We start from the raw sequence: 21,934 nt of genomic DNA, 5'->3' as shown, positions 1-21,934 counted from the left end.
GGTGTAAAGTATGATATCATTCAGCATAGTGCTTAGTCTTGGGAAGTCCCTAAGTAGCTATTAAGTACAGTAGTTCCCCCTTATCTTTGAGGGATACATTCCAAGAACCCCAATGGATGCCTAAAACTGCAGACAATGCCTGGCGCAGTGGCTCACACCTGTAATCCCAGCACTTTGAGAGGCCAAGGTGGGATGCTTGGTTGAGCCTAGGAGCTTGAGACCAGCCTAGGCAACATAGTTGAGACCCCATCTCTACAAAAAAAAAAAAAATGCAAAAACCAGCTGGGCATGGTGGCACGCACCTGTAGTCCCAGCTACTCAGAGCGAGACTCCGTCTCGAAAAGAGAAGAGAAGAGAAAAAAGAAAGGAGAAAAGAAAGGAGAAAAGAAAGGAGGGAGGAAAGGAAGAAAGGAAGGAAAGAAAGAAGGAAGGAAGGAGGGAGGGAGGGAGGGAGGGAGGGAAGGAAGGAAGGAAGGAGAGAAGAAAGGAAGAAAGGAAAAGAAAGGAAAAGAAGACAGAGGTTAAGCATAGTATATACTATATATAAGCATAGCATATATATACTACACTTTTTCCTGTACATACATACCTATGATAAAGTTTAATTTATAAATTAGGCACAGTAATAAACAAAATAATAAAATAGAAAAATTATAAATGATCTACTATAATAAAAATTATGTGAACATGCTCTCTCTCTCACAGAATCTTATTTTACTGTAGTCACCTATTGTTGGAGCAGTTAACAGTGAGTAACTGAAAGCAAAACTGTGGATAAGGGAGGCCTCCTGTATCAATGGCATAGATGACACCTTGAATGTATTTCCTTCTTATCTATTGACCTCTAAAGAATACTGAGAATATATTTACACAACAAATGCAACATGGCATCTATTTCCATCACTTCAACTACCCACTTTAATAGGATATACTACACCTGTACTTGAACAAAACTCAGTTGTAACAATTTTTCAGCTTTATTTGAAATCTCTTGTCTTCTCATGGGCAAAATTCTCTCCCTTGATTTAATCCAATGACTATCTACAAATCTAATAGTGACTAAATATACACATTAAATATGTGGTTCTTGTATTGGTAAATCTTCAAAAGAAAGAAAAAATTAACTATATATGGATCTTTAAAGGATTATGATAGTTTGAGTTCAATGTACCACAGCCTATCATTTAAAATGTTTTAAAAACTTGGGAGATGTAGAGTGAAAGATACTAGAATTAGTCAAATAACATACAGAAAATCTAAGTTTCATTAGAAAAAGTAATTTGAGTTTCTAAATCATATGAGACAGTTTATAACACAAAAGACAAAGATCTACTAAAAATGTTGATTAAATTGCCTGATTCTGATTGTCTGCATATGTGAATAGCACAAAAAGAAAATATAAAGGAAGTTAAAATATACATTAAAGCCCATTTAATTATCAAACATGCAGTTCCCTCCACTTAACACTTGGGTCTAAGATAAAGTGTCTGTGTGAAAATAATACTTCTCCCAATGCTACTAAACCTATCCCATGTATTCTTGGCCAGTTATGCAAGCGTAAGTATCCCATATGTTATCCCCCAGACCAAATGTGGAGTTTTCTTTTTTTTTTTTTTTCCTACTGTGATCAAATGGTTGACAAAATTCTTGTTTCAGAATTTTGAAGAGTTGCTTCCTTTGATCAAGGAGGCTTTAGAATTAATGAACTAAGAACTAAATGTACCAACTTTTCAAGCCATGTTCCCCTCCCACACAGTGACTCACATGCTGCAAGTACTTACTGTTGCAAAGAACACTAAAATCACTTAAAACAGGAAAAAAACACATTACTACAGTACTAAAACTCAAATTAGCAAGTGTATCAAACAACTGGTAACTTAAGACTACCATTCACTTTCCTAGTTAAATTTTCCATGATTCTTTCAAAAACTATTTATCTCACATTTGTGAGACATCAATAAATAAAATGTCGCAGATTTGGGGAAAACACAGTTATTTGATAATAAAGTTACAATTATTAAAGACCTCCAAAATATGTAAATTGCTAGACAGAAAGTTTTGGACACATTCTATCAAAGTGGGTCAGTTTCAAATACTGATTGAGCTAAATGCACATGGTTCCTCTGAAGATAATAGAACCCTGGCATTTAGGAGGCAAGTGCCTAAATTCTAGAACTCTTCTGAAATTCACAACTTCTGGCTAGGCTCTTAAGCTTGTTTTTACATATACCCTCCATGAAAGTAACTGTTCTTTCAACATGTTAAATGCTAGAATCTCTTTGAAATGAGATCACAAAAATATAGACTTCACGCCTCTCATACCATAAGGTTGATTACTACTGCTTTAGACTTCTTTTTATAATGGTTATTTTAAAAATATTTGTAGTATCAACAACCTATACTTATTACTTACCAACAAAAAACATTTTCCAGAGTTCCTATATAATGGATTTTTAGCTTATGTGGGTCATTACTGAAAGAACTTGGATATTCCTGATACAAGGAGAAGACACGTATTTGCAGCCTTTTCAGAATTACTACTGAGTATCCTAGCAAAAGAAACTAATATAAAGAGAAACTTACCTTCTCAATATTTCCATATAAGCAGAATAGGTTGAAGACTCTTGAACAATTCATTTTTAGTTGATGTAATCCACTAACCATTACAACTGAACCAGAGGGATTTCCTCCATGCATGTAAGAGGAAGAAGCCTGTGGTAATGGATAAGCAACAAGCTCAGGTGTATCTCGAGAGCCCATTCTGTAACGACTTGGCAAAGGCAATAATGGACCATGGGATCCTATAAAAATGATCAAAATAAACAAATTAACTAACATATACATATAGTTCTGTTTGTAAATACTTTAGGAGATATACTGCACCACACAAAAAAATAAACTCTTAGTATTAGCTAGTTTGATGTAAAAGAAAATTTAAATGTATGGATATTTCAGTATAACCCAAGGAAAATTAATAAAATTTGTATTCATTTGCACCAGATACAATATATATTGACCTATACCTGCATACACCAGGCTATGAGTTTATATTTTTAAAATATGATAGTTTAACAAAAAAGGCAATGAGGTGGGGGTTAAGAAAATGAATGTAAAATTTGGGGCCACTGTATATAAATTATACCTCAAATTTTAAAAATACCACATACCAGGTCCTATGGGGGGGGGGGGCAGGGATAGCATTAGGAGATATAGCTAATGTAAATGACGAGTTAATGGGTACAGCACACCAGCATGGCACATGTACACATATGTAACAAACCTGCACATTGTGCACATGTACCCTAGAACTTAAAGTATAATTAAATAAATAAATAATAAACCTCCTGCCAATGTCTTTTGGAGGAGTAATAATATTACATGTACAGTGAAATCTAGGAAGCTATCTCTATACAGATATAATAAAAAGAACCTCTTCAGTCCCATTGAAAAGTTGTTTCCTTGAATATATTTTACTGTGTACTTTCAGGTTGGTATCTTATTCCTAATTCTAATTTAGGAAACTAAACCCTATATTTAGTTAATATCTCAACTACACACAGGTGTCTTATTACAACTTCCATTTTTTGAAACAATATCAAAAACCCAGAAGGAAATAATGCCTGAGTATCTAAAACTATTTCAGCAGAAACACACACACAAATCTGTGTTTCTTACATTGAGAATCCTCATTAAGAATCAACTTGCTAACTTTAGAGTAGCTTTAAACAACTTTATCTGTTTTTCCCATCCACAATAAAAGTAACAAAAAATAAAGCGAGAGTGTAGAATGAAAAGAAATGACGGTGGAGAAAACTGACACTCAAAGTAGGCATAGGGCACATTTTACAGCAATAAGAAGACAGAGAAACTCAAAAGCAACAACTAAGATGGAGACATGCAGCTCAGAAACAGAAACCCTACACATCTTAGGTGCTCCTAAGTTAATTATAACAGAAGCATCGTCTGGGGTACATGCAAAGGTCCCCCTGATGTGCAAAACCAATCCAAAAACCCAAGTCCTTTCTCCATTTCTCAAGAACTAAAGAGTATGCAATGTCACTGAGTTGCACTTTTTGTAAATAAGACTAAGGGACAACTGTCATCTATCTACTAAGTGAATTACTAAGAACTACTAAATTTTGGTATTCATAACATACTGTTAGAGCTTATGGTGGACTCCAATTTTCGGTATTCTAATAACAGTTGCCATTCATAACAACACAGTAACACTACCACCAAGCACACGCAAACACGGTGTGAATTTCGGCAGTTTCAGGGAGGAATACTTTATCAATTTATCATCATCAGTGTCTCCTTAAATTGGTCATGGATTTCAACTACTCCTTTTATTGGCAACTGGTAGTTTAACAAAACAATCCAAATGAGCGACTGTTTAGTAATTACATATTTTAGCCTCTTAGACTGTTATACACACCAAGATTCAAATATCAATTATTCTTATTCCTACTGCAAAAGTACATATACATAATATACTGCCTCCCCACCACCTACCATTTGCTTATACAGTAATGACACTTCACCATCATCACACTGAATTTTCTTTTTCATGGAAGTAAAAAGACACATGGTAGATAGGCAGTGGAAACTTTTACTCTATGTATAGTGGCTAAGGTCCAAAACCTCTGAGATCTACAGCCCTAACAACCAAAATCAGTCCAAAAGAATAACTGATGTTTATAATTATGACTTTGAACCATCATTATTAAATTACCTTATCTATACTACTTAAATTATTACCTATATTGTTTAAGATAAGAAAAATCAGAAGTCTTTTAAAAGTTTTCTATGCTAAATTGATAATAGAAAGTCTGGGTGTTCAAAAAACTAATGCTTCAAATATTTAAAAAACTGATGTGGAAAAATAAATGGTATATTAACATCTTGAAGGCATTTTTCACATCTTTCAAGCTTTAAAATCTTTGGTCTACAAACCATATCCAAAGATGCTACAAATTAATATACAAACTCTTCTTGAGCTTATAGCAAATAAATCTATATATCAATTTCTGCCACGGTTCAACTAAGAAAGCTTCTACCAGCTCATATCATTAAGTCTGGGCTTCCCAAATTAAAAGATGTAAAGAATTGTGATGATTTACATATATTTCATACTGCTATAATAAACCAATGAATAAACTTACTCTGATAGAATCTATGGGTCCTGAACCATAATTAACTCTTTCTATTCCCTTATAGGTCATTATATAGGAAAAGGAAAGGTAATCTATAAGGTGATTCCAAAATGCAAGTAAACCTGTTTTGCTGAACTGCTGATCTGAAGGGATACATTTGTGATTTGCAATATTTGTAAAAAGGCTCAATATCACTAGCACACATCCCCATCTTTGCTTTTTCCCCTATTACTCATCTTACTTCACCTTCTCTGCCTCTTTATTCACTCTCTTTCCTCCTATATCCCATTTTGCTTACTTCCCTAGAAAAGTAGAACAAATTAACCTCAGAGTTAAATATCTTAATGGAGACAGGTCAGAATGGATATCCCCCTAATACAATCCCACCACAACTCTCAAAAAATTTCACAATAGGCTTTTTAAAAATAAAAAATTTTTGCAGGGTATATAACATATTTTGTTTATACTATTTTTCGGTAAAAATTCTATAAAGGAAGGCAGACTTATACTAAGAAAAAATCTGTTTCCACACTACTACAGTACAGTTCCTTGTCCTCCATTTATTCTTTCACAGATGTTTCTAATCCCCTTTGGCAAACTATTTAACCAGGTTTTAGCCTTCAGCTGACTGCCATGACTCTACAACTATACTACAAACTTGCAACGGCAAACTTTTTGTAATCCTCCATTATCAAAGTGCAAAAGACACCCAATGTTTCTTTATTGCAGGATCAGAACTACCCATACAACCATGTTTAATATTTACTCTGTTACAGGAATAACTAAGAAAAATAATCAAGGTACACATTCACTAAACCAACTGTAGTAAGATTTTCATTCTATACCACACTTACTGTTTTGACAAAACAGAGATGGTTTCAATCTTTTCTGCCATATAGACTATGGAACCTTAAAACACACACACACACACACACACACACACACACACACTCTCTCTCTCTCTCTCTCTCTCTCTCTCTCTCTCCCTCCCCCCCCCCCCTCCCCCCCCCCCCCCGAGTTCAAAAGAAAAACACTAGAAAATAAGCCAAAACTCACAGCTAAGAATGGTCATTAAAGTAAATATGTAAGCAATTTGAACCGTTTAGGACAATAGGCAATACCAGGTGCTTTTCAGTGACCAATCTCAAGACTACAACATAGCAATTTCTATTTTCTGCCACTTTTAATAGTATTGTGCTTCAACTTTAAAGCACAGAATAGGTAGAGTCAATAACTACCACTAAAAACTAAAGAATATTTTAAAACCATTTACAGCTAGTTAAAAGATCTACTTATAAGGACAATAGTTTGATACCTAATGTTACCCTAACTTTTTCCTGGGGCAGATTATTATTCTAGGTTCCATAACCTTGTCAACGTAGCAAAAAGTAAAAGCTGAGAAGTTTTAAAAGGGGAATAAATATGAACAAATTTAACTGAAGCCAAAATACCAGCTATAGAACTAAAAGGTGAGTCTAACCAAAAGCATGGTTCCTTTTTGACAAATACCCTATTCTTTCTGCCTTTATTACTCAAAATTCCTCTTTGTTCCTAATTGCTGGAATGAAAGAAAATACACTTACTGAACAATAATTCTTCTTTCTGGTCCTCTTACAAGCCAGAACCCATTAAAAATCAAAACCAAACCAAAAAATAATGGCAAAAAAGTATTCAATCCCCGACTAGTAGCTCTCACTTATCTCAATGTTTTTTTTTTATAATCAATATCCTAAGAAAACAAATTTTGGACAACTCCTGGGAGTACATTATAAGGGACTGTTCCCATATAAACCGAGGCAGATGCGCAGGAAAAATACAGAGACAAGAAATGTGCCATACTTCATCAGAAATGCAGCAAGTCAAACAGTTCATCTATACTACCTTCTTTCTGCCTTGACAACTTACCATAGCCATCATGTCTAAACGAAGAAGGGTGTTCTCCCAAAATGGCTTGTCTCTGGCGACCCTTTCCTCTATCTGACACAAAAGTAGAAACATGATTTTAACAATTTTGACCCAAGTACTTAACAGAGTTCTCAGATGGGAAACACCCATTCAAAACATCCAATACAACAATTCATAAAAGAAATATGATTCCTGGTTAACTTTAAACATCCATTCATATCCAATTTAAATACAACACCAAGAGTGTAAAAAATTAATTCTATCTAACAAATTCCACTTAACTTGAATATATCTTTTTGGCAAATGCCAAATACAATCACACTTTCAAATTTAAGGAAGAATGGATACTTTTCAGAAAGTGAATGTACACAATGCTAGAGGTTTGACACTGTACAGAAGTTTTTACCAATACATGTCTTTAAAACAAGCTTTAAGTGCAGTACTTTTGAAAGACAGTACCTGAATCATACTATTAGCTTCAACAGCAACACATTTTCAAAGTGGGCTTCTTTCAAGAAGTTTCAGCATAAGCCAACAACAACCTGTATTACATGGTTTCACAATCAGTAAACACAGAGTATTTTACATGTATATGCACATATTTACAAACACCTGACTTGAGAGCTGAAAATGTTCACATCACTGGCTCATATTATATCATGAATAGGTCATTGTCTATTGACCTTAACACCAGGTAGGACTATGAGCAACCCCCAAACTTTAAAGATGCCAAGATAAAGCTAACCAAGGGGGCTACATTATTGGATGAGAATACTACAATACTCTAAAGGATAATTTTTATTCTAGCTACATTTTCAGAAAAAGCATGCCAATTTTCCCAAATCTAATTAGAGACATCAACAAAAAAATTACTTATAAGTTTCTAAAATAGCACCTCCCATGTTGGTTAGTAAATTTTAAAAATCATTGTACAATATTTTTAGAAAGTTTGCTGATGAAATTACAGTGCCCAATAAGATTTTTAAAAATATGAATCTTAAGACTCTGGTCATTCTAATCCTTGAATATTCAGAGAGGCTTCACCTATATCCTTAGTCACTTAAACAAATGAGGTTTATGGGAGATGAGAAATACTTTAATTTTCACTTCAGTCTAGAGAAGTAGAGTTTTAATCATGTATTCCAAGTTATTGTAGCATTGAAATGGACTGACACCATCTAGTTTAACTTTTATTCAATGTAAAAATTCTCTTTACATCATCTCTGTCAGTTGGGACCATTTAGCTTCTGCTTACCCAAAACCAATAAGAAGATTTCCAGATAGCCATAAATTGTGAGAAAATTAATTTTTATATTGTATAGAAATTGATTCTCTACCCATATTCTACCCCATTTGGGGCCTTACAGACTTAGTCATTGTCCAAAACCTCTTCTAAATGCTTGAGTAGTTATTATGACTGTCCCCCCGACCCCATTTCCCCCAAGTCATTTCTTCTTCAATCTTAACATTCACAGTTCCTTCTACTACAGGGCTTCTAATGTCTCTCATCATGCAAGAATCACTCCTTTTGAGCCAGTCTAGCCTACTAATCTATCCTGTTAATATTCCTCTGCTTAAGCATATGCCATCGAACACTAAATACAATTCCTTATCCGACCTAGGAATCTTAAAACCACAACCATAATGTCTTCATGACTCAGTTTTACTGATACAGTTAACAGTGTGCTATAAAGGAAAGAGAACTGGGTTGGGAATCAGATGATTCCAATTTCAACCACTAGTTTGCTGTATAGTCACAGAAACAATTTTCATTCATAAATGAAGGAGTTAGATTATCTTCCAAGGTATCTTTCAGCCAAACATTCTCATTAATAATTCACTTCATTTGAAGTATTCGCTACCTAATAGGTCACGTAAAACAGAAGTGAGCAGAAAGCTGAACACTAAATATAACAGTTTCTTTTTTTTTTCTTTTTTTTTTTTTTTTTGAGACGGAGTCTCGCTCTGTCGCCCCGGCTGGAGTGCAGTGGCCGGATCTCAGCTCACTGCAAGCTCCGCCTCCCAGGTTTACGCCATTCTCCTGCCTCAGCCTCCCGAGTAGCTGGGACTACAGGCGCCCGCCACCTCGCCCGGCTAGTTTTTTTGGTATTTTTTAGTAGAGACGGGGTTTCACTGTGTTAGCCAGGATGGTCTCGATCTCCTGACCTCATGATCTGCCCGTCTCGGCCTCCCAAAGTGCTGAGATTACAGGCTTGAGCCACCGCGCCCGGCTAAATATAAGTTTCTAAACAGTGGTAAGCTTTCCTAGAGTCAACTGATCTGATGGAAGCTGTGGACCTTCTCCCCAAAAAGATGCACCTATCTACAGGTTTTAAGATTTCTGGAGGGGTTCCCTGGCATCCTGGTTAGGGATTCTTTACACTAAAATATAACTCAAGCTGAAAAGGGCTTTGAAAAAAGTGAGGTTATGTTTTTAAAAGAGCTATTTTTTTTTTTTTTGGTAAAAAAAAGTTTATGAAGGTCTTTATTTAGGGATAGCAACCTAACAGTTTCAATAGCTATCAACTTGAGTGTAAGCTAAGAGCTCTACAGAAACAAAAACATAAACTGTTATGGTCTTGCAAGACAAATATCTGTAAGGAATTAGAAAACAAAAAAAATTCCTTGAAAGCATAAACTAAAACTCTTTTACTTGCTTTAATTATATTTCACTATTCACTTATCTACCTTACACATTTCCAAACTTATCTGACCGACTAGAATTATATGAAGAACTAACCTCAGCTGGCTTTGTGTAAACTTCAGACCTTTTAAAAGAATAAATGTAAACACTATTAAAATAAGCTTATCTATACCTGTTTAAAGAGACCCTGAGAAAACCACAACCAAAACTATTTCAAATGAGATTTTTTTGTTAAAAAACAAAACCGAGTGGTCAAAAACTGTAAATTGACAGAAGTGAGAGATTTCTCATCAACCACTTGTCCTGTTGTTTGAGTGCTAAGGATTTGCTTTCTAATACTGACATCAACTGCACCAACCCTAGGCCAAGCAGATTTCCATAAGTAGTGAAAAACATGGGGTCTAGCCAAAGCTGCATTACAAAACAAATCTATTTGCAATTTCATGCATGAGGCAAGATCATTTCCTGGGAATTGAGAGTTAAAGGAGCCAATCATGTAAAAGTCCTAAATATGCAAACATGCAAAAGATCAATCATCACATTGTCTTTTTCTTTTTGCTAGAGTACATGCACTATAGAGTACCCACTGCCCAAGATATTTTGTATGCCATAAAATTTTTTTCTAGTCACTGACTTTTACAGACATACTTATCTTGAGTTTTTCCAATCTGTGGTTCAAACACTGATATTGTAGTTAAGATGTAGCCAATACTGCAGCCCCCTTGTTTTTACAAGATCCACATTTTAATTTGTATATTCCAGAATTGCCACACACTTAGTTGAACAATTTTATCAGTCAAATTTATGCTCATGAAATCTAGCACTTATAGGTGAAGATGCATCTCAAATGAAATGCTCTTATTTTCAGATTTATCAAGTTTAAATATATTCTATCTTGAACAGACATGTTACTTTCACCTACATTTGAAATGTCAAAATTTCTAGTTACACAAATTGACATAGTGATAACCTTAAATTGTTACAGAAAGTGACAACTTATAAACAGCCACTTTACAAAAATCAAACCACACAGAACATCTTTCACATATAATGCACCTTTTCATTATGTTAGAATTTCTGTTTAGTGTCCACAATTGAGGAAAAAACAAAAAATTTAAAAAGTAAACAAGTGCAGCAAGTGTGCACCTTTCTAATCCTTTTATTTTTACTATCTGTGTGGATTGGTTGAGCGTTATCAATTCCCAAGACCTGTTAATAAACTGGTCCTCGTTATTTGCCAATTAACAATTTGAATCTAAGCTGCAAACAGTTACAGTAATGGGCATTAAGATTTACAACATTGCAGATGAAGTCTAGTTTCCGTTAGTGGAAAGTCTTAATTTCTACAACTGAAACCTTAAGGGAAATCAGACCAATATATACATACAACTTGAATAAATGGGCACAGTCTATCATGGTGTTCATCCCATGCAATTCTGAAGTACTGTTAAGTGTCCTCCTTTAAAAACTTGGGGTGATGGTGCATGCAGTATGCAGTCAAGGTGAATTGCGAGTCTGAGTTTTTCAGAGGGCTTTTTGCTGATGCCGATGTTGTGCATGATGAAGTGTAGAGTCAGCCTGCTGGAGTCCTCTATCCTTCTTAATGCCTCGTCCAGCTTGGGGGAAAGTCCTTTCCATAGAGAAGCAGTGTGCAAGTTTGCAGTTTGTAAGGAATATTCTGAATCAGTTTCCTCTCCTCCAAAGAGAGAGAGCTGCTTGGAGAAATGCAAGTCCTTGAACTGCGGGCGTGCCTGAATGTGTGGGCTCCTTGTTGAACTAAATATAAATAGCTCAGTACATACCAGTAGGGGGCACTAATGTTCAAGGTTATTTTCCAGCATTACATGGCCTTTTGCAACAAAAGCATTCATCAACAAGGTTTTCATTTGAACTAGCTCATCTCAGGAAAAAAAGAATCTAACTGCATGTAAATATTTGTCAGCAGATTAAGTACATTCTAAAATGCATGAAATACCTACCTCGTCTTCCCAAATATGGTTTAGTGTAGTCCCAACTGTCATTGTCATTCCTAATAACATTTAGACGAGTTGGCTGTTAAGATTGAAAATAATGTAAGTTCAAACTGTATATCCAAAGCATAAATATTTCTTTGGTAGGGTGTTGAAAAAAATATTTACCCGTGCATATTCAATTTTTAGTGTGCAACATCCAGCATATATATCAGCTCCATTGAGTGCTGCTTTAGCTTTCTGGGCACAAAGGACTGATTCAAACATAAGCTCTATTAAGGAAATTTGGTTTAAGGTATCTGATACTTAATCATTATTCACTCCCAAAGGACAGGATTGAAAATAATCAGAAGTAGCTCTTTTATTTCTGGAAATGTTTTACCTATTTCAGGATGAATTTTAACAGAATTGTTTGTTTTGTTTTGTTTTTGAGACGGAGTCTTGCTCTGTCGCCAGGCTGGAATGCAGTGGTGCAATCTGGGCTCACTGCAACCTCCATCTCCCGGGTTCAAGCAATTCTCCTGCCTCAGCCTCCCGAGTAGCTGGGACTACAGGTGTGCGCCACCACACCCAGCTGATTTTTTATTTTTTTAGCAGAGACAGGGTTTCACCATGTTGGCCAGGATGGTCTCGATCTCTTGACTTCGTGATCCGCCCACCCTGGCCTCTCAAAGTACTGGGATCACAGATGTGAGCCACCGCGCCTGGCCAGGAGAATTTATTTTTAAGATCAAGGGTGGCTGGGCACAGTGGCTCACATCTGTAATCCCAGCACTTTGGGAGGCTGAGGCAGCTCAGGAGTTCGAGACCAGCCTGGTCAACGTGGTGAAGCCCCGTCTCTACTAAAAATACAAAAATTAGCCGGGTGTGGTGGTGGGTGCCTGTCATCCCAGCTACTCGGGAGGCTGAGACAGGAGAATCACTTGACCACAACTCTGTCTTAAAAAAAAAAAAAAAAAATCAAGGGTACCAAAGAAAACAATACAACCAAACTATCTACCTTAATTCTTTTAGGTCATCATTAGTACTTTATAAATTGGAAAGCAGAGGAGATAATGGAACATGGTCCCATTCCCTAGCAAAGGACAACTTGCAACCTTGAAACAGAAAAGATTTTACTCTTTAAGAAGAATATTACAAAGAGCCAAAATAATACAAAACAAAATATATGATTTTTATATATTTCTGAGAAGGCAGAGTTTTATAATACTTTATCTAAAATTTTATCAGTGTTTTAAAAAAATTACTTAACTCCATAATTAAAAAAAAATAAAATCACAAAAGTATATAAGGTAAAAAAACAAAAAAACAAAAGTGCCTTGCCAGAAGTAAGCACTATTAAAGAGTTTGCTGTATATCCCTACCTATTTCTATGCATACACATGCACACGTAGGTTGGGGTTTTCTCTTTATTATTATTTTTCAAGATGGGTCCAGCTTGGGGGAAAGAGTATTATCTATACTATTTTGTAAAATTGCTCTTTTTACTCAACGTATGACAAATTTAACATAAAGAAGTTCTTACATAAACCATTACCATTTTAAAGGTTCAATAAAAAAAAGGTAAGATTTTACTGACTCTAAAGTTTTGGTACTTCCAAACTATTTTAAAGAGGGAGTCAGAAAAGTTCACTTGGGATAAATTCCAAAATAGTACAAGTGTACATATCTTCAAATAGTGTTATTTAACAGCTTAAAGAGGAAGTACTAGATTGCTTTCTGGTAGCAAGTCATTCTTATAAATAGTAAAATTCCCTATGAGTACTGCAGTTTCATTTTTTAAATCTAAGTCACGTAGATTTTTGTGAGAGGAGAAAGTAAACCCCACTTGTCTAGAAATGCTTAAGCCAGAAAAAATAAGATCCGCATTAATTACACATCAATAAAAATTTACAAATAAAGGATATTCAACCATTGCTTGTATCCCATTTCTTTTGAATATAACAATACGCTGCACTTTGCCAACAGGGTTGCAGACAGTATATAAAACATCCTATGAAGGAAAAGAACAAGATTTCTTCACACTTTACATTTGGAAAAACATTAATGCTATGCTTCGTTTTGTTTTACCTAAAAACCATCAACTGTCAAGATGTCATTTCTATTGATTATTAATAAAATTAGATTTTTTAATTATTACTTTTTTTTTGAGACAGGGTCTCACACTGTTGCTCAGGCTAGAGCGCAGTGGCATGATCACAGTTCCCTACAGCCCTGACTTCCCAGGCTGAAACGATCCTCCCACCTCAGCCTCCCAAGTAGCTTGAGACTTCAAGGCATGCACCACCACACAAGGTTAATTTTTCATTTTCTGTAGAGACAGAGTCTCACTATGTTGCCCAGGCTGCCTCAAACTCCTGAGCTCAAGGAATCCTACTATCTCAGTCTCCCAAAATACTAGGATTACAGGCATGAACCACCATACTGGCCTAAAATTATTACACTTTAATAAATCTTAAGTTATTTCTTCACCTAAACAATACACCCACATTAAAGTAGTTCCAATGGAACATTTGGAAAGCACTGTCACCTATTTTATCTCCTAAATGAATCCTCAATTGTTATTTTCTTAATAGGTGACTAAAATAACTTCTGATGATATAAAATAAACCGAAACTATAATCAATGAGTATTTTTTCCAAATGTGACTCTGAAATGTTTAATATTATAATCACTTGCATTATAGTAATAAATATGTATTAAGAGCTAATATTAGAACAACTCTGGTACTCATTTTTCAAGGGATAATGGCTATAAAGAAAAGTCCCAAGGAAGATCAAACAGTTAGATGTCACTAAACAAGACGCCTGAGTCATCTAAGATTCTAAATACCTACTTAGGAGTAACTATTCAACTACCAAGAAATTTCTTGAGCACCTATAATTTACAGTTGCATTGTTACACACCAGAGATATAACAAAAAACAGAGTACCTATACTATATTACTTATATGTTTTCCCAACACCGAATATTATAAATATATTAATTCTATATATTTATAAGTCTATATTTAAGATACAAAATGTCTAATTAAATCTAAAGAATATCTTACGCTTTAAGTTTATGTCCCAATATCATATGCCCAGACTACATATGATACCAACTGAAGTTTCCCTTACTATGATGTTCTTCTATTCATTACAAAAATCAAGTGTCTGTGTTACTAGCTTATCACCAGTAACACTTTTCAAAAGAGTAAAGAAGCAGGGAATTTAAAGTAAATCAAAGACAGATTTTTAACAAGCTATTGCAAAATAGTTCAAAATGGTATGTGCATCTTACCGTAACATGGGATTCTGTCATTACCTAGTAGATGCTCTTACACATATGCTGGCATATGCGTGACAGAGATTTTTTGAACCATTTCAAACAAGTCTCTCTAATTCCTTATTATCAAAACCAACACTGGTACTGATTATACATTAAAAATTTCAATGTGCCTATTTATTTATTTATTTATTTATTTTTTTTGAGACGGAGTCTTGCTCTGTCACCCAGGCTGGAGTGCAGTGGCCGGATCTCAGCTCACTGCAGCCTCCGCCTCCCGGGTTCACGCCATTCTCCTGCCTCAGCCTCCCGAGTAGCTGGGACTACAGGCGCCTGCCACCTCGCCCGGCTAGTTTTTTGTATTTTTTAGTAGAGACGGGGTTTCACCGTGTTAGCCAGGATGGTCTCGATCTCCTGACCTTGTGATCCGCCCGCCTCGGCCTCCCAAAGTGCTGGGATTACAGGCTTGAGCCACCGCGCCCGGCCCAATGTGCCTATTTAATTATGACAACTGTGCTTATCTTTTTAACTACAGTGCTCAGCATTTTTTCTTTGTTCATTAAACTTGCTAGTCAAGATTAATTTTCAAAATTAAAAAAGCTATTTTCTAGTATCTAGATGGTAATGAAAAAACTACAGATCAGTCACTCTGGACACAAACTGCAAAATCACTTTTAATTTCATTTGTCACACTGAAACACATACCACTGTAATTGGATAAAGCGGATTCTGAATTGAGAGCAGAAGAACTTTGTTGCCTCCTGATGGATCATCAGTATTTCCTGGCCTAGTGATCCTTTTGCTTGTAGAATAGTTGAAAAAAGCCTGTTGACCAGCAATGTACACGGGTTCATCTGCAGCAAATGTCACACATTCTTTGGCACTATCTATGTTTTCAAATTCCACTAGAGCCTGTCGTTTAAATGGCATCATCATCACATAGCTGAAAAGGGAGATAAGGAGGAAACACAAAAACACAGGAAGTTCCGTTAACATTATTTGTCCTCAATTAGGTAAAAGCAGACTTTAATACAAATGTGTCAAATCCCACAGATTAGTACTCTTCACTACCTGTGTTCAATGTAAGTCAACTCTTTTTTGAGACAGAGTCTCTCTCTATCACCCAGGCTGGAATGCAGTGGCGTGATCTGGGCTCACTGCAAGCTCCACCTCCTGGGTTCACGCCATTCTATTGCCTCAGCCTCCTTAGTAGCTGGGACTACAGATGTCCGCCACCATGCCCAGCTAATTTTTTATATTTTCAGTAGAGACAGGGTTTCACTGTGTTAGCCAGGATGGTCTCGATCTCCTGACCTCATGATCCGCCCACCTCAGCCTCCCAAAGTGCTGGGATTACAGGCATAAAATAAATCAACTCTTAAATCATCCAAAGAATTATGGTACACCAGGTAGATGTACACATATGAAAGCTTATCTCCCAGTGATTAAGTTTATCTACCTCATGATCTCCTCAAAAACAATTACCTGTTATTAGTTACTAACAAGACAACCCAGTTTATTCTTTGGGGTGCTACTCCGAAGCAGTATTAGAAAATTTCAAAGACACAGAAACCAACGGAGACTAAACTCAACAGAAGGTTGGCAGACAGAATCCCTACTTAACAGCAGAAACTACGAACCTCTCTTGAATTTTCTTGAATAAACATCCACACTAACAGCTAAGAACTGACTTTACTTTTAAAACAGATATAAATGGAAGCAACCACAGACTGACCAAAGTTCCAAAGTTCATACAAATGATATCCTCCGAAACATTTTTACTATTAACCATCCATGAAAAAAATTCATTAGAATATGGCAATCATGATTGTCTATGAGCAGGAAGGTAAGATGTTTACTTTTCATAGTATACTCTTTACTAGAGAGACAAACAAAGCAGCCAAAAAACCCCAAAATACAACACATTAAGTAGTTCTTTTTGGAGGAGATACATTTTAAAACAGAAAATGAAGAATAAAGAAGTAAAGGAAGGGTGGAAGACAGAAATCACAGCACATGGATCACAATGGGGGAAACACGTCCTCTATTCACAGGAACGAGAACCTTAAAAATGCTTTAAAATACAATTAAGTGGTTTTAGTAATAGCAGAAGGCCAAAGAAATGTCGGGTCCAGTACTCAGTGACATCACTGTTTCTCAATCAGGCATCCAGGACCTACTGCTACACTATGGAAACTGACAAATGGTACAGTATTAATAAGAAACAGATCACCTTACAGCCTGGCAAATTATTATTATAATAAATGTCAGCCTCCTCATTGATAAAACTTGGGAGAATTGTCAAGATTAGAGTTACTACATACAAACTGCTAAGCGGATTGCCTTGCACATTGTACACCCTCAATAAAAGGTAACTATGACTGTATTATTATTTTTTTAACATACCTTTCCTCATTCATCTTTATGTCCTCAGAAGCTAGAAACAGAGCCTGGCACATATTTGTTACTCTAGGGGGCTTGTTAGTTTTCCCCACCCGTATCATTCAAAATTAAAGAAGTACAAAACCAAGGTGTTGGATTTAAATATTTACCAACTAAAAGTGCAAGATATAAATCCCAGGAGACATTCATTTTAGAAACACAAGACGCTTCACTGAAGTTCTAAAGTCTTGCACATGGAAAACAGAAAACCCTGGTATCAGGTCTATGCTAAAGAAATTCAAGGAGAAAAAATCTTCTTTCACAAAACAAAAAAGTTGGTTTAATATCTAAATGTATTACTAAGTTTATGTCATTATGCTAATGATGCCATTTGAAAACAAAATTATAAAGGTACTGATATGGTTTGGCTCTATGTCCCCATCCAAACCTCGTATTGAATTGTCATCACCAGTGTAGGAGATGGGGCCTAGTGGGAGGTGATTGGCTCATGGGGGTGGTTTCTAATAGCTTAGCACTATCCCCCTAGTGCTGTCTCCTGACAGAGTTCTCACAAGATCTGGTGGTTTGACAGTGTGCGACACCTCCCCCTTTGTGTGCGCGCTCTCTCTCCCTCTCTCTTTTTTTCTCTCTCTCTCCTGCTGGCTATGTAAAGACATGCCTACTTCCCCTTCACCTTTTGCCATGATTCTAAGTTTTCTGAGGCCACTCCAGAAGCAGAAGACTGTATATCCTGCAGAACCATGAGCCGATTAAATGTCTTTTCTTTATAAATTACCCACTCTCAAGTACATCTTTATAGCAGTATAGCAATGTTAACAACAGACTAATACAGATACAGAAGTAAATTATTTATTGGCCTGTTAGAGACTTAGTAAATTTGCTTTCAGTAACTAAAATAAGAAGTGAGCTGGCCGGGTGCGGTGGCTCATGCCTGTAATCTCAGTACTTTGGGGAGGCCGAGGTGGGTGGATCACAAGGTCAGGAGTTCAAGGCCAGCCTGGCCAACACGGTGAAACCCTGTCTCTACTAAAAATACAAAAAATTAGCCAGGCATAGTGGTGGGTGCCTGTAGTCCCAGCTACCTGGGAGGCTGAGGCAGGAGAATGGTGTGAGTCCAGGAGGCAGAGCTTGCAGTGAGCCGAGATCGTGCCACTGCACTCTAGCCTGGGCGACAGTGAGACTCCGTCTCAAAAAAAAAAAATTAGCTGGGCGCGATGGCAGGTGCCTGTAATACCAGCTACTTGGGAGGCTGAGGCAGGAGAATTGCTTGAACTCAGAGGGCGGAGGTTGCAGTGAGCCGAGATCACGCCACTGCAGTGCAGCCTGGGAGACAGAGTGAAACTCTGTCTCAAAAAAAAAAAAAAGAAATGAGATAAAAGCACAACTTAAAAGTGAAGGTTACCCAGAAAAGTAGCATCAATGAAGAAAAAATTTAAATGTTTTATTTTCCTTTTTATTGCCAATTTTCAATATAAAAAAACTGAAATGTTACAGACATTTTACCATGTGCTTAAATTGTCTGGTGCACAGTTTTTTTTCAATCTTTAAAACGCACTCATATGAAACCAGGTATGGTGGCTTGTGCCTATAGTCCCAGCTACTTGGGAAGTTGAAGTGAGAAGACTGCTTGAGCCCAGGAGTTCAAAAAAATAAAGAAAAAAGGTATTAATATGAGAAAGAGTGGGAGATCAAAGAGAGAAAAGGCTAAAGAAACAAAAAAGCTAAGGGACATGGTGGGATCAATGCTTTTAACTCCATCAATTTAAACATCTTTACTAATTTCTAAAAAAAAACATAGGAGAAGACAACAGATTTAGTGCACAAACCGGGTCCCAAATGTTGTATTGTAAAACTAATCATTTCCTAATATCTCCTTTAATGAGAGAGAAGGGGAAAAAGAAATACAACATATACTTTAAATATTCTTTTGATTATAATTCATACAGTATAGAAAAATAACAAAAGTTAACAAATACAAGCAATTTTATCCTGACACAACACAACCATTCTTAATATCTTGTTATATTTTCTTCTGAGCTTCTTTCCTATGCATCTAGTTTTTAGATATAAGCATACTATATATTGAACTTGGTAATTCACCATTTTAATATAAACAGTTTATATGCTGTTTATAATCCCACACCTTCCATTAAATAAAGGGAAAGGTTCCAAATTGTAACATTTTGAAGCAAAATTTCTACTGGAGTCTGTTCAAGGTTCTTTCAGCCTTAATAGCAGCCACCTCTTATGCAAGTTCATTTCATACAACTGAAACTCCTATTATACTTATTTATGCCAATTAAGCTCTTAATTACACACTAATTTGTTCCAATTATTTCACAGACTTTTCTAACCACATAACTACCAATCTTGAGGGCAAATGATGCAAATTAACTGAATGACATTCACATACGGAAGACTTTACCGGAGACGAAGTATCAAACAACCTAGAGTCTAAAAATGCAAAGGCCACCCAGGAGTAATTCAAATTACTAACTTAAAATAGTTCTTTCTTTAATCCCTAACCTTCAGGTCATGGTACTAATTAACATCAAAATAGTTAGTGCTTCCCAAAGTTTCCATTTGTATTTGCTCATCAACTTGTTTTCTGACATCTGCCTAAGAAAATAAATTTTAAAGCCCTAAATATACAAGAATAGAAGAAAAATAAAGCACAGACATCCACCTCTTTATAATTCCACAGGACAACGTGCCACTTACATAATCATTAGAAGGTCCTTATAGAGACTGGGGTTAGTCTACTGCCAACAGCAAGACTAAAGGTCTAAGGAGTCTGTCTACCTAATATGTAACTCTCCACACAGATTTAATTCCAATATCCACTCCAAATGACTGAGAATTGATATAATCAACTTAGTGATACACTTTCAACATACAAACTTTACTGTGCCCACGTGGATTCTCAATTTGTACGTCCAAGGTTAATGTGTATTTGCCAAGCCATTTACTTCTCAATGAGGTCACCGAAGAAAATAAAATTATACCATGATGGAAGGTATCACCTAATACTACTATTCCTTTGAAGAAATAATCCATTTCTGCTGGATACCCTCTGCTGGACATCTCTGATCACTACGTCACTATCTATGCATTATCCTCTCAATACTCAAAAACTTAACCATGAATTTTTATAAAATTGAAGTAGTAAGTATCTGAGAAAATACATTGAAATTTCTCTTCTATTTATATACTTGAACTTGATCTGTGTCTTCGGTAGCTATAATAAAAGCTCTGAACATATTCATCAAGAAAAAAATAATAAAATCAACTCTAGATTATACTAAGAAAAGAACAACAGCCGGGCATACTCCAAAAATAATTTAGAATTTTTAAGTGTCTATTTTTGGCAGCAGATTCACTTTTCTAATTACGTTTTCACTTAAGTTAATATTATTAAGCATACACCAGCTGTGGGAAGAGACAGGGGGAACCTGTGTGAATACAACTCACAAAAGGAAGACAAACTAGGATAAAATATTGCTCATGATTTGCATTAAGAACTCAGAGAGCCTATAATCCCAGCACTTTTGGAGGCTGAGGTAGGAGGACAGCTTGAGTCCATGACAGCAGCTGGGGCAATGTCAAGAGACTCCCATCTCCACAAAAATTTTTTTTTAATTACCCAGGCATAGTGGCATGTGTCTGTAGCACTAGCCATTAGGGAGGATAAAATGGGAGGATAACTGGGCTCAGGAGGTGGAGGCTCCAGTGAGCCATCAATGTGCCACTACACTCCAGCTTGGGCAACAGAGAGAGACCCTGTCTCAAAAAATAAAAAGAACTCATAGTAGTATGCACATAAACAAAAGAACTTACACAAATATGCACCTAAACAAATAATGTCTACCCTTAATCTATTTACTTTTAGTTGCCAATTCCTAAATATTCCAAAATCAAGAAGAAAAAAAATCAATATTTAAGCATCACTACTCGAAACTCTGAAGATGAAGCGTGTAATCAACTCACTGGTTTAAAGAGTGTTTGAACAGGATTCATGTACCCATTTGAAAATCAGATGAAAAGTGCACATAATTTCTTTATACAACTTTGCTGGGGAGTGAGAAGTGATCATAGCTCCACAAAAATACATCCATGCATCACCCAGGAAGGTTAAAAATAGCAGGCTTAAAACGTTCCAAAGAAATACAGTCATAGGCAAACAATAGATCCTACTTTGTTTATATATACAAACAGTATTTACTATGCTAAACATCAAGGCTTGTAACAAGCAAGCAAGGATTATTCTGCCACACTGTTTTCAATCTACATGAAGTCCCTATCGTCCTTACCATATTGTCCCAAATTTTTCCAGCGCTTCCACAAGGTCTGCTTCCACCACAGATTCACAGAGTCCTCGAACATGGACGACGGGTGAAACAGAAACTTTATGATGACTTCCACCTGCCTCCTAGCAAGAGAAAATAATTTCTAGTTAAAAATTTTTAAGTCTGAGGCTGAACGCGGTGGCTCACGCCTGTAATCCCTGCACTTTGGGAGGTCGAGGTGGGCGGATCACTTGAAGTCAGAGGTTCAAGACCAGCCTGGCCAACATGGTGAAACCCCATCTCTAC

General features: G+C 36.1%; 3 protein-coding genes across 7 annotated transcripts in view; 2 read left to right on the top strand and 1 right to left on the bottom strand.

Annotated features, from left to right (window-relative positions):
• Nucleotides 1-21,934, top strand: part of MORN2 (MORN repeat containing 2) — a 1,051,609-nt gene that overhangs the window by 720,973 nt on the left and 308,702 nt on the right. The gene's annotated exons all lie outside the window — the stretch shown is intronic.
• The window catches only part of GEMIN6 (gem nuclear organelle associated protein 6), a 470,738-nt gene that overhangs the window by 241,727 nt on the left and 207,077 nt on the right, over nt 1-21,934 (top strand). The window lies entirely within an intron of this gene.
• HNRNPLL (heterogeneous nuclear ribonucleoprotein L like) overlaps nt 1-21,934 on the bottom strand; it is a 42,641-nt gene that overhangs the window by 9,198 nt on the left and 11,509 nt on the right. For 2 of the 5 annotated variants that reach the window (XM_050753365.1, XM_050753363.1), the window contains 7 exons: nt 21,653-21,771; nt 15,645-15,882; nt 13,585-13,665; nt 11,841-11,942; nt 11,682-11,754; nt 7,059-7,130; nt 2,584-2,801 (listed from right to left, as the gene is read on the bottom strand). In XM_050753365.1, coding sequence (XP_050609322.1) covers nt 2,584-2,801; nt 7,059-7,130; nt 11,682-11,754; nt 11,841-11,942; nt 13,585-13,665; nt 15,645-15,882; nt 21,653-21,771 — 903 coding nt within the window. Of the gene's footprint in view, nt 1-2,583; nt 2,802-7,058; nt 7,131-11,681; nt 11,755-11,840; nt 11,943-13,579; nt 13,666-15,644; nt 15,883-21,652; nt 21,772-21,934 lie in introns of all 5 variants that reach the window. The other 3 variants (XM_050753364.1, XM_050753367.1, XM_050753366.1) reach the window with 3 other exon arrangements.

Source organism: Macaca thibetana, chromosome 13 (assembly GCF_024542745.1).
Source record: "Macaca thibetana thibetana isolate TM-01 chromosome 13, ASM2454274v1, whole genome shotgun sequence".
NCBI lineage: Eukaryota > Metazoa > Chordata > Mammalia > Primates > Cercopithecidae > Macaca > Macaca thibetana.
The sequence above is the reverse complement of the archived record's forward strand: the minus strand, read 5'-3'. Positions and strand labels throughout refer to the sequence as shown.